This window comes from Pristiophorus japonicus, chromosome 11 (genome assembly GCF_044704955.1).
Source record: "Pristiophorus japonicus isolate sPriJap1 chromosome 11, sPriJap1.hap1, whole genome shotgun sequence".
NCBI lineage: Eukaryota > Metazoa > Chordata > Chondrichthyes > Pristiophoridae > Pristiophorus > Pristiophorus japonicus.
Genome location: NC_091987.1, coordinates 81,074,637 through 81,088,244, shown reverse-complemented (window position 1 = coordinate 81,088,244; position 13,608 = coordinate 81,074,637). Strand labels below are relative to the sequence as shown.

Here is a 13,608-nt window from a genome sequence, read left to right as displayed (position 1 = left end):
AAGGATGAACCACAACAATTCTACATTCCTGTCTGGCGTAAAAATAAAAAAGGGAAGGTGGCTCAACCGTGGCTATCAAGGGAAATCAGGGATAGTATTAAAGCCAAGGAAGTGGCAGCGAAACTGGAGACTGGGAGAAATTTAGAACTCAGCAGAGGAGGACAAAGGGTTTGATTAGGGCAGGGAAAATGGAGTACGAGAAGAAGCTTGCAGGGAACATTAAGACGGATAGGTAAAGAGAAAAAGATTAGTAAAGACAAACGTAGGTCCCCTGCAGTCAGAATCAGGGGAAGTCATAATGGGGAACAAAGAAATGGCAGACCAATTGAACAAGTACTTTGGTTCGGTATTCACTAAGGAGAACACTAACAATCTTGCGGAGTTGGAGCTGAAGGTGGATTCACTCTGGAGCATCCACGATGCTGAGAATGACGTGAGTATCACGTGTAGCGAGTTGGTCTTACCGCAGGAGAAGGGTCCACAGCCAGCGAGGGAATGGAAGACCAGCAGGAAGAGTAGTGCAAGGAAGGTAGTGCAGGGGTCCCCTGTGGTCATCCCCCTGCAAAACAGATACACCGCTTTGAGTGCTGTTGAGGGGGATGACTCATCAGGGGAGGGCAGCAGCAGCCAAGTTCATGGCACCGTGGCTGGCTCTGTTGCACAGGAGGGCAGGAAAAAGAGTGGAAGAGCGATAGTGATAGGGGATTCAATTGTAAGGGGAATAGATAGGCGTTTCTGCGGCCGCAACCAAGACTCCAGGCTGGTATGTTGCCTCCCTGGTGCAAGGGTCAAGGATGTCTCGGAGCGGGTGGAGGACATTCTAAAAAGGGAGGGAGAACAGCCAGTTGTCGTGGTGCACGTTGGTACCAATGACATAGGTAAAAAAAGGGATGAGTTCCTACGAAATGAATTTAAGGAGCTAGGAGCTAAATTAAAAAGTAGGACCTCAAAAGTAGTAATCTCGGGATTGCTACCAGTGCCACGTGCTAGTCAGAGTAGGAATCGCAGGATAGCTCAGATGAATACGTGGCTTGAGCAATGGTGCAGCAGGGAGGGATTCAAATTCCTGGGGCATTGGAACCGGTTCTGGGGGAGGTGGGACCAGTACAATCCGGACGGTCTGCACCTGGGCAGAATCGGAACCAATGTCCTCGGGGGAGTGTTTGCTAGTGCTGTTGGGGAGGAGTTAAACTAATATGGCAGGGGGATGGGAACCAATGCAGGGAGATATAGGGAAACAAAAAGGAGGCAAAAACAAAAGACAGAAAGGAGATGAGGAAAAGTGGAGGGCAGAGAAACCCAAGGCAAAGAACAAAAAGGGCCATTGTACAGCAAAATTCTAAAAGGACAGAGGGTGTTAAAAAAACAAGCCTAAAGGCTTTTTGTCTTAATGCAAGGAGTATCCGCAATAAGGTGGATGAATTAACTGTGCAAATAGATGTTAACAAATATGATGTGATTGGGATTACGGAGACGTGGCTCCAGGATGAGCAGGGCTGGGAACTCAACATCCAGGGGTATTCAACATTCAGGAAGGATAGAATAAAAGGAAAAGGAGGTGGGGTAGCATTGCTGGTTAAGGAGGAGATTAAAGCAATAGTTAGGAAGGACATTAGCTTGGATGATGTGGAATCTATATGGGTAGAGCTGCAGAACACCAAAGGGCAAAAAACGTTAGTGGGAGTTGTGTACAGACCTCCAAACAGTAGTAGTGATGTTGGGGAGGGCATCAAACAGGAAATTAGGGGTGCGTGCAATAAAGGTGCAGCAGTTATAATGGGTGACTTTAATATGCACATAGATTGGGCTAACCAAACTGGAAGCAATACGGTGGAGGAGGATTTTCTGGAGTGCATAAGGGATGGTTTTTTAGACCAATATGTCGAGGAACCAACTAGGGGGGAGGCCATCTTAGACTGGGTGTTATGTAATGAGAAAGGATTAATTAGCAATCTCGTGCGAGGTCCCTTGGGGAAGAGTGACCATAATATGGTGGAATTCTGCATTAGGATGGAGAATGAAACAGTTAATTCAGAGACCATGGTCCAGAACTTAAAGAAGGCTAACTTTGAAGGTATGAGGCGTGAATTGGCTGAGATGGATTGGCGAATGATACTTAAGGGGTTGACTGTGGATGGGCAATGGCAGACATTTAGAGACCGCATGGATGAACTACAACAATTGTACATTCCTGTCTGGCATAGAAATAAAAAAGGGAAGGTGGCTCAACCGTGGCTATCAAGGGAAATCAGGGATAGTATTAAAGCCAAGGAAGTGGCATACAAATTGGCCAGAAATAGCAGCGAACCTGGGGACTGGGAGAAATTTAGAACTCAGCAGAGGAGGACAAAGGGTTTGATTAGGGCAGGGAAAATGGAGTATGAGAAGAAGCTTGCAGGGAACATTAAGACGGATTGCAAAAGTTTCTATAGATATGTAAAGAGAAAAAGGTTAGTAAAGACAAATGTAGGTCCCCTGCAGTCAGAATCAGGGGAAGTCATAACGGGGAACAAAGAAATGGCGGACCAATTGAACAAGTACTTTGGTTCGGTATTCACGAAGGAGGACACGAACAACCTTCCGGTTATAAAAGGGGTCGGGGGGTCTAGTAAGGAGGAGGAACTGAGGGAAATCCTTATTAGCCGGGAAATTGTGTTGGGGAAATTGATGGGATTGAAGGCCGATAAATCACCAGGGCCTGATGGACTGCATCCCAGAGTACTTAAGGAGGTGGCCTTGGAAATAGTGGATGCGTTGACAGTCATTTTCCAACATTCCATTGACTCTGGATCAGTTCCTATGGAGTGGAGGGTAGCCAATGTAACCCCACTTTTTAAAAAAGGAGGGAGAGAGAAAACAGGGAATTATAGACCGGTCAGCCTGACATCGGTAGTGGGTAAAATGATGGAATCAATTATTAAGGATGTCATAGCAGTGCATTTGGAAAGAGGTGACATGATAGGTCCAAGTCAGCATGGATTTGTGAAAGGGAAATCATGCTTGACAAATCTTCTGGAATTTTTTGAGGATGTTTCCAGTAGAGTGGATAAGGGAGAACCAGTTGATGTGGTATATTTGGACTTTCAGAAGGCGTTCAACAAGGTCCCACACAAGAGATTGATGTGCAAAGTTAGAGCACATGGGATTGGGGGTAGTGTACTGACATGGATTGAGAACTGGTTGTCAGACAGGAAGCAAAGAGTAGGAGTAAATGGGTACTTTTCAGAATGGCAGGCAGTGACTAGTGGGGTACCGCAAGGTTCTGTGCTGGGGCCCCAGCTGTTTACACTGTACATTAATGATTTAGATGAGGGGATTAAATGTAGTATCTCCAAATTTGCGGATGACACTAAGTTGGGTGGCAGTGTGAGCTGCGAGGAGGATGCTGTGAGGCTGCAGAGCGACTTGGATAGGTTAGGTGAGTGGGCAAATGCATGGCAGATGAAGTATAATGTGGATAAATGTGAGGTTATCCACTTTGGTGGTAAAAACAGAGAGACAGACTATTATCTGAATGGTGACAGATTAGGAAAAGGGGAGGTGCAAAGAGACCTGGGTGTCATGGTACATCAGTCATTGAAGGTTGGCATGCAGGTGCAGCAGGCGGTTAAGAAAGCAAATGGCATGTTGGCCTTCATAGCAAGGGGATTTGAGTACAGGGGCAGGGAGGTGTTGCTACAGTTGTACAGGGCATTGGTGAGGCCACACCTGGAGTATTGTGTACAGTTTTGGTCTCCTAACCTGAGGAAGGACATTCTTGCTATTGAGGGAGTGCAGCGAAGGTTCACCAGACTGATTCCCGGGATGGCGGGACTGACCTATCAAGAAAGACTGGATCAACTGGGCTTGTATTCACTGGAGTTCAGAAGAATGAGAGGGGACCTCATAGAAACATATAAAATTCTGACGGGGTTAGACAGGTTAGATGCAGGAAGAATGTTCCCAATGTTGGGGAAGTCCAGAACCAGGGGTCACAGTCTAAGGATAAGGGGTAAGCCATTTAGGACCGAGATGCGGAGGAACTTCTTCACCCAGAGAGTGGTGAACCTGTGGAATTCTCTACCACAGAAAGTTGTTGAGGCCAATTCACTAAATATATTCAAAAAGGAGTTAGATGAGGTCCTTACTGCTAGGGGGATCAAGGGGTATGGCGAGAAAGCAGGAATGGGGTACTGAAGTTGAATGTTCAGCCATGAACTCATTGAATGGCGGTGCAGGCTAGAAGGGCCGAATGGCCTACTCCTGCACCTATTTTCTATGTTTCTATGTTTCTATGTTTCTGGATATAAACGGGGTCAGAGGGTCTAGTAAGGGGGAGGAACTGAGGGAAATCCTTATTAGTCGAGAAATTGTGTTGGGGAAATTGATGGGATTGAAGGCCGATAAATCCCCAGGGCCTGATGGACTGCATCCCAGAGTACTTAAGGAGGTGGCCTTGGAAATAGCGGACGCATTGACAATCATTTTCCAACATTCCATTGACTCTGGATCAGTTCCTATTGAGTGGAGGGTAGCCAATGTAACCCCACTTTTTAAAAAAAAAAGGAGGGAGAGAGAAAACGGAATTATAGACCAGTCAGCCTGACATCGGTAGTGGGTAAAATGATGGATTCAATTATTAAGGATGTCATAGCAGCACATTTGGAAAGAGGTGACATGATAGGTCCAAGTCAGCATGGATTTGTGAAAGGGAAATCATGCTTGAAAAATCTTCTGGAATTTTTTGAGGATGTTTCCAGTAGAGTGGACAAGGGAGAACCAGTTGATATGGTATATTTGGACTTTCAGAAGGCTTTTGACAAGGTCCCACACAAGAGATTAATGTGCAAAGTTAAAGCACATGGGATTGGGAGTAGTGTGCTGACATGGATTGAGAACTGGTTGTCAGACAGGAAGCAAAAAGTAGGAGTAAATGGGTACTTTTCAGAATGGCAGGCGGTGACTAGTGGGGTACCGCAAGGTTCTGTGCTGGGGCCCCAGCTGTTTACATTGTACATTAATGATTTGGACGAGGGGATTAAATGTAGTATCTCCAAATTTGCGGATGACACTAAGTTGGGCGGCAGTGTGAGCTGTGAGGAGGATGCTATGAGGCTGCAGAGCGACTTGGATAGGTTAGGTGAGTGTGCAAATGCATGGCAGATGAAGTATAATGTGGATAAATGTGAGGTTATTCACTTTGGTGGTAAAAACAGAGAGACAGACTATTATCTGAATGGTGACAGATTAGGAAACGAGGAGGTGCAACGAGACCTGGGTGTCATGGTACATCAGTCATTGAAGGTTGGCATGCAGGTACAGCAGGCAGTTAAGAAAGCAAATGGCATGTTAGCCTTCATAGCGAGGGGATTTGAGTACAGGGGCAGGGAGGTGTTGCTACAGTTGTACAGGGCCTTGGTGAGGCCACACCTGGAGTATTGTGTACAGTTTTGGTCTCCTAACCTGAGGAAGGACATTCTTGCTATTGAGGGAGTGCAGCGAAGGTTCACCAGACTGATTCCCGGGATGGCGGGACTGACCTATCAAGAAAGATTGGATCAAACTGGGCTTGTATTCACTGGAGTTCAGAAGAATGAGTGGGGACCTCATAGAAACGTTTAAAATTCTGATGGGTTTAGACAGGTTAGATGCAGGAAGAATGTTCCCAATGTTGGGGAAGTCCAGAACCAGGGGTCACAGTCTAAGGATAAGGGGTAAGCCATTTAGGACCGAGATGAGGAGAAACTTCTTCACCCAGAGAGTGGTGAACCTGTGGAATTCTCTACCACAGAAAGTTGTTGAGGCCAATTCACTAAATATATTCAAAAAGGAGTTCGATGTAGTCCTTACTACTAGGGGGATCAAGGGGTATGGCGAGAAAGCAGGAATGGGGTACTGAAGTTGCATGTTCAGCCATGAACTCATTGAATGGCGGTGCAGGCTAGAAGGGCCGAATGGCCTACTCCTGCACCTATTTTCTATGTTTCTATTCCCTCATCATTCAAAAATCTGTATCTCCGCCTTAAATATATTCAATGACCCAACCTCCACAGCTTTCTGGGGCAGAGAATTCCACAGATTTACAACCATCTGAGAGAAGAAATTCCTCCCCATAGTTTTAAATGGGTGGCCCCTTATTCTAAGACTATGTCCCCTAGCTTTAGTTTCCTCTATGAGTGGAAATATCCTCTCTGCATCCACCTTGTCGAGCCCACTCATTATCTTATATATTTCAATGAGATCACCTCTCATTCTTCTGAACTCCAATGAGTATAGGTCCAACCTACTCAACCTATCTTCATAAGTCAATCCCCTCATCTCCGGAATCAACCGAGTGAGCCTTCTCTGAACAGTCTCCAATGCAAGTATATCCTTCCTTAAATACAGAGACCAAAACTGTACGCAGTACTCTAGGTGTGGCCTCATCAATACGCTATCCCCCTTGCAATAAAGGCCAACATTCCATTTGCCTTCCTGATTACTTGCTGTAACTTCATACTTTTTGTGTATCGTGTACAAGGACCCCCAGGTACATCAGCGTACATGTGGAAACAGACAAGTTAAAGAGGTAAGTTTTAAGGAGCGTCTTGAAGGAGGAAAGAAAGGCGGAGAGGTTTAGGCAGGGTGTTCCAGAGCTTGGGGTCTAGGCAACAGAAGGCACAGCCACCAATGGTTGAGCGATTATAATCAGGGATGCTCGAGGGCAGAATTAGAGGAGCACAGACATCTCGGGGGTGGGGTGGGCAGGGCTTGTGGGGCTGGAGGAGATTACAGAGATAGGGAGGGTTGAGGCCATGGAGGGATTTGAAAATAAGGATGAGAACTTTGAAATCAAGGCGTTGCTTAACCAGAAGCCAATGTAGGTCAACAAGCACAGGGTGATGGGTGAGCGGAACTTGGTACGAGTTAGGACATGGGCAGCCGAATGTTGGATCACCTGTAGTTTACGTAGGATAGAATGTGGGTGGCCAGCCAGGAGTGCATTGAAATAATCAAGTCTAGAGGTAACAGGCATGGAATGAGGGCTTCAGCAACAGAGGCAAGGGCAGAGACGGGCAATGTTATGGAGGTGGAAATGGGTGGTCTTAGTTATGCTGTGGATATGAGGTTGAAAGCTCATTTCAGGGTCAAATATGACACCAAGGTTGCGAACAGCCTGGTTCAGCCTCAGACAGAAGCTGGGGAGAGGGATGGAGTCAGTTGCTAGGAAACCGAGATTGTGGCTGGGACCGAAAACAATAGCTTCGGACTTCCCAATATTAAATTGGAGAAAATTTCTGTTCATCCAGAACTGGATGTCAGACAAATAGTCTGACAATTTAGAGACCTTGGAGGGATTGAGAGAAGTGATAGTGAGGTAGAGCTGGGTGTCATCAGTGTACATGTGGAAACAGACACGCCAAGAAGGATGAGGCGGGATAGTTTGCCTTTGTCACAGTCACAAAGGGTGTAATTTGTGACTTTGATGAGAGCTGTTTTGGTACTGCGGCAAGCGCGGAATCCGGTTTGGAGGGATTCAAACATGGAATTGTGGGACAGATGGGCATGGATTTGGGAGGCGACAACACGTTCAAGGACTTGAGAGGAAAGTGAGGTTGGAGATGGGATGGTAGTTTGCAAGGACAGATGGGTCAAGGGTTGGTTTTTTGAGGAGAGGGGCAATGATAGCAGATTTGAGGGAAAGGGAGATGCGACCCGAGGAAAGAGAACCGTTAATAATGTCAGCTAACGTGGGAGCCAGAAAAGGAAGTTGGGTGATCAACAGTTTGATGCGAATAGGGTCAAGGGAGCAGGAAGTGGGTCTCATGGACAGGATGAGCTCGGAAAGATCATGAGGGGAGATCGGAGAGAAACTGGAAAAAGATGTATGGTCAGGGCTAGGCTGGGGGGATCCGTGAACTAGGGGAAGGAAGTGTTATATATGTGGACTTGTATTTACTCTGTACAGCCACCAGAGGGCTCATCCCCTGGAGTTCCAAGGGATCCTATAATCCCTTAGGAACAAAGATATTTAAGGAGGCTTCACAGGTTGGAGAGGCACTCTGGAGACCTGCAATAGAAGGTCACACTTTACTTTGAGCTCACAGTGTTCAGTCTGATTCTTTCTCCATAAACAAAAACTGGCGATGAGATACAGATAGCGAACCCAAACATGCAGAGAACAGTGGGCATCCTGGAGAAATTCTTGGAGGGAGATGATTGGGAATCTTTTGTGGAGCGACTCGACCAATATTTTATGGCCAAGGAGCTAGATGGCTACCAAACGAAGGGCGATCCTCCTCACCGTCTGTGGGGCACCAACGTATGGCCTCATGAAGAATCTGCTCACTCCAGCGAAACCCATGGAGAAATCGTACGACGATTTGTGCACACTGGTCCGAGAGCATTTGGACCCGAAGGAAAGCGTTCTGATGATGAGGTACCGGTTCTATACCTACAAAAGGTCTGAAGGCCAGGAAGTGGCAAATTATGTCAGTCAACTGTCATGTTGGGCCACCAATTATGCCTCTGGGTACGGCTGGGCTGCTGGCCCAGCCGAAATCCTCCCTGGTGGCCCAGTGGACCAAATTTTTTAAATCGTGCAGGCTCTTCTCTTTAACTGAAGGGGAGAGCCATGGTGACGTCATCAGCACTACGCTGATGACTGACAATAGCGGAACTTGACCCCTACCCAACTTCCGCCCCTGTAGTGTGCTCACCACCGCACTACTGCCCCATTATGAGCACCTTCTGGTCCGCCTGGGAAAAAAAGCCAGAGAGTGGAATTTCGCTCAAGGCCACCTCAACCACCACAGCGCTAAAAACACTAGAAAGGGGGTTCAGTGTGCTCCGCTTCCAGCAGTGGGCAGTTTCGGCCCCTAATTGTTTTAATGGGCTTGGGCATCAAAGGTGGTGGTGAGGGTGCGATTGAGCAGATTAGTATCTGCAGAAACGTCATGGTGAATGGAGGGCCAAAGGCTGGGCAATTGGGAGAGTGCAGTTGTAAGAGAGTCGGGAGAGAGTTTTTTCCCGGGGCGGACACAGAAGGAGGAAGAGTTGCAAGAGGTGGAAGGGGAATGTGGGTGGAGAGCGATATGAGGAAGTGGTCAGAGATGGCCTTATCTGTGATTGACACGATGGGAGTCATGAGGCCAGGAGAGATGGGTCAAGGAGGTGGCCATGAATATGGGTTGGTGAGTTTACAAGGAGGGAGAGATTAAGGGAAGATAGAAGACTAGTGAACTCAAAGGAGAGAGAGCATGATGAATTTAGATGGAGGTTGAAATCACCGAGAATGAAGTTGTTTGGTGCAGATGCAGAGGGAGGAAAGCAGTGAAGAAATATCTGTAATAAAATATTTATGGTACTTGGGTGGGTGAGAAAGAATGAGAATTTTAAATGAGAGGTGAGAGGGGTGGAATAGGGTGAGATTCTCAAAGGAGGAGAAAATGCCAGAGGAGTACAGGGACAGACCGAGGTGTGATTTGCTGATGAGAGCCACACCACCACCATGGTGGTCTGAGCGGGACAAGTGGTGGAAGGTATAGCCAGGCGGGATGGCTTCCTATAAGGGTAAGGTGACATCGCCCCTCAACCAAGTTTCCATCGGGGCCATCATCCACGATAAACTCATGGATGGGAAGGGCCTTGTCCGCAAGTGAACGGACGTTCTGGAGAGAGATGCGGAGAGGGTCACTGATGGCTGATCCACTGTCTGCGTCCACAGGGTCAGTGCTGGGTTGGGGTGAGTTGGACGTGGACGAGATTGGCAAGATTAGCCCCCAGTGGGTGCGCTGGACGGGAAGGTCGGCGAGAGAGTTGGGGTTGCTGCTCGTAAGGAGGCAGTGACGAGTGCCGCAATGGGCCTTTCGTAGGATGCCAAGAGAAGCACAGTGGGAAGCTGTGGGCTTATCTAGGAGGGAGTCAAGCATGGGACAGCGGCAGGAGGGTAGAAAGGTTGAAGAGTAATGAAGGATTGGGGTAGGGATTTGGGAGGGCAGAGTATCCAAGAGGAGAGATGAAAGGAAGCATGATGACAGGTTACTCAGCTCCCTATTGGTGTAATGCATATGTTCATCATGAGGTTTGAGCATTTTCCCAGCAGCATTCTATACGTCCTGGACATGCATTTCCTGATCTCCAATCATTGCAGGGATAGATTTAGAGAACTGATGCCATGCCATTCAAAACGTTGCATGAGTTATTGACAAATTCATCTGTCAATAATGTAAAATTAGTGGTTTAGTATGAAACATTAAACCAAGGCTCCATCTGCTCTCTCGGGTGGATGTAAAAGATCCCATGGCACTATTTCGAAGAAGAACAGGGGAATTCTTCCTGGTGTCCTAGCCAATATTTATCCCTCAACCAACATCATTCTAACAGATTATCTGATCATCATCATGTTGTTTGTGGGACTTTGCTGTGTGTAAATCGGCTGCCACATTTCCTACAGTATAACAACAATTACACTTCAAAAGTATTTCATTGCCTATAAAGTGCTTTGGAACATCCTGAAGTCGTAAAAGATGCTCTATAAATGCAAGTCTTTTTTCTTTTAGTATTCTCCTTTCACATGGAATAGGGCAAGACATAAAGGTCACACATAACAGAAGTGGCAATGTAAAATGTATAACTGCAGACTTGCCTTTATCAGGATAAAGCTAGGAATCAACTTCTAATATGCACAAATCAAGTTTGCCCAGCAGAGGTGGACTGGCCATATGGTAAATCGGGAGATTTCCTGAGTGCCCCGCGAATGGTCCATATCGCTATATTATTGGTGTTACCATTTTACATGAGAATCCCAGAGAACCCTTCACCCTTTTGGGAGCCAAACCTTCCCGTGCCACACTTTTACCCTTAAAAAATGAAAATCTGTAAACTGTGGGATGAGTCAGGTGCTACAATAGAATTATATATGAATCATAGTTGTCTGAGCTTCTCCAGCAAGCATATCTCACAGAATTTTATTCCTTTATCGAAATAAAATGTAGAGTCCCTGGTTTCCCAAATTGATAACTGTTACTTCTAGAACACGATGAAAAGCTCATGGTGAAAAACAAAAATGAATAGCAGTCTGGCTACAATAGTGATTCAAAAGAATCTGTGACTGATATAAATAAATGTTCACATTTTGATCATGAGCAATCAGCTCTGTCTGTAGACAAGTTTCCAGTGGACAAATCATACGCTTAACAGCAAATACTGTAAAGTATGCTTATGTTAAGTTGGAAACACAAAAACTGTAACCTTATTTCCCAATTAGACTGTTGTAGACCTCAAAGCCCTGTTTCTTGGCACTTGTTGCTCTAATGAATTCTGTTTGTAACTCTGTTGGGTGTTTAATCACTTGGCACATGGAAGGTGGTTCAAATTCATCATCAACATCCTAGAAGTAAGAAATGAGTAACATGTTAGATGATTGATTATAGAAATGGGAAATTGTGTACAGCTTGGTAATCTATGAGAGCCTCTTGTATAACCCTTCCTGTCTGTGAACATCTTTCAGTAGAGATGTCATCTGGGCCATTGACCGTGGTTGATCTCCTTCTCCATTGTTAGGCCTGTCTGGATGGTAAAGTTGAGCAGCATACAGTAGACAACAATAACCTTTGAGATTCAGGCCAGGTTGCACTGTAATTTGTCCCCTGATCTCTCCAGGCATCTGCATTGCTGCTACCAGATGTTTACAGTAAGCTCAATAATTATCCTAACGACTGGAGGATTACAGTGTTCAATTCATTTTGAATTCCATCTTTACTTTTGACTTATCTCATCTTTTACCCCATCTTCTGCCCTACTCCTGATCCTCTCTTCCCTTCTCCCCTTTCCTCATCCTCTACCCCTTATCCCTCTACTCGCCCCTTCTCACTCCCCATCTCTTCTTACTCCCCTTTCCCACCTCCCCCGACCTCCTTAATGTACTTGTGTTGCTGGTTCCAATAGTGTGGCCAGATCCTCTATGCTGCAACCCACTCTAACATCCCGCAGCAGACTTTGATTCTCACTCCTGCAGGCCTCTCACCTTTGACTAGAAGTTTGTGCTTTCAAGCACCTTTCTAGAGACCTGAGCATGTAACCCATGCTGACACTGCAGTGCAGTACTGTGGGAATGCTGCACAATTAGAGTGAAACATAGAAAATAGGTGCAGGAGTAGGCCATTCGGCCCATCGAGCCTGCACCACCATTCAATAAGATCATGGCTGATCTTTCCCTCAGTACCCCTTTCCTGCTTTCTCTCCATACCCCTACCCAAAAAGAGTCCCGTCTTTTGGATGATCTGCCATCTGCTGTCTCAGGTGGACATAAAAGATCCTATTCGAAGAAGAGAATGACATTTCTCTCGGTGTCTTGATCAATATTTATCGCTCAACCAACATCACAAACAGATTATCTGGTCATTATCTCATTGCTATTTGTAGGACCTATGATTTATGAGGAAAGGTTGAGTAGGTTAGGCCTCTACTCATTGGAATTCAGAAGATTGAGAGGTGATCTTATTGAAAAGTATAAAATTATTAGGAGGCTTGACAAGGTGGATGCAGAGAGAATGTATCCACTGATGGGACTAGAACTAGGGGGCATAATCATAGAATAAGGGGCCGCCCATTTAAAACTGAGATGAGGAGAAATTTATTTTCTCAGAGAGTTGTGGATCTGTGGAAATCGCTGCCTCAGAGAGCTGTGGAAGCTGGGGCATTGAATAAATTTAAGACAGAGATAGACAGTTTCTTAACCGATAAGAAACATAGAAAATAGGTGCAGGAGTAGGCCATTCGGCCCTTCGAGCCTGCACCACCATTCAATAAGATCATGGCTGAATATGCAACTTCAATACCCCATTCCTGCATTCTCGCCATACCCCTTGATCCCCCTAGTAGTAAGGACTACATCTAACTCCTTTTTGAATATATTTAGTGAATTGGCCTCAACAATTTTCTGTGGTAGAGAATTCCACAGGTTCACCACTCTCTGGCTGAAGAAGTTTCTCCTCATCTCGGTCCTAAATGGCTTACCCCTTATCCTTAGACTGTGACCCCTGGTTCTGGACTTCCCCAACATTGGGAACATTCTTCCTGCATCTAACCTGTCTAAACCCATCAGAATTTTAAACGTTTCTATGAGATCCCCTCTCATTCTTTGAACTCCAGTGAATACAAGCCCAGTTGGATCCAGTCTTTCTTGATATGTCAGTCCCGCCATCCCGGGGATCAGTCTGGTGAACCTTCGCTGCACTCCCTCAAGAGCAAGAATGTCCTTCCTCAAGTTAGGAGACCAAAACTGTACACAATACTCAAGGTGTGGCCTCGCCAAGGCCCTGTACAACTGTAGCAACACCTCCCTGCCCCTGTACTCAAATCCCCTCGCTATGAAGGCCAACATGCCATTTGCTTTCTTAACCGCCTGCTGTACCTGCATGCCAACCTTCAATGACTGATGTACCATGACACCCAGGTCTCGTTGCACCTCCTCTTTTCCTAATCTGTCACCATTCAGATAATAGTCTGTCTCTCTGTTTTTACCACCAAAGTGGATAACCTCACGTTTATCCACATTATACTTCATCTGCCATGCATTTGCCCACTCACCTAACCTATCCAAGTCACTCTGCAGTCTCATAGCATCCTCCTCACAGCTCACACTGC

At 46.1% G+C, this 13,608-nt stretch overlaps 1 protein-coding gene across 1 annotated transcript in view; it reads right to left on the bottom strand.

The window, feature by feature from the left end:
• Positions 1-11,212: 11,212 nt before the first annotated feature.
• The window catches only part of LOC139275544 (uncharacterized), a 117,088-nt gene continuing 114,692 nt past the window's right edge, over positions 11,213-13,608 (bottom strand). Inside the window, exon 5 of the mRNA XM_070892712.1 lies at positions 11,213-11,350. Coding sequence (XP_070748813.1) covers positions 11,213-11,350 — 138 coding nt within the window. The remainder of the gene's footprint in view (positions 11,351-13,608) is intronic.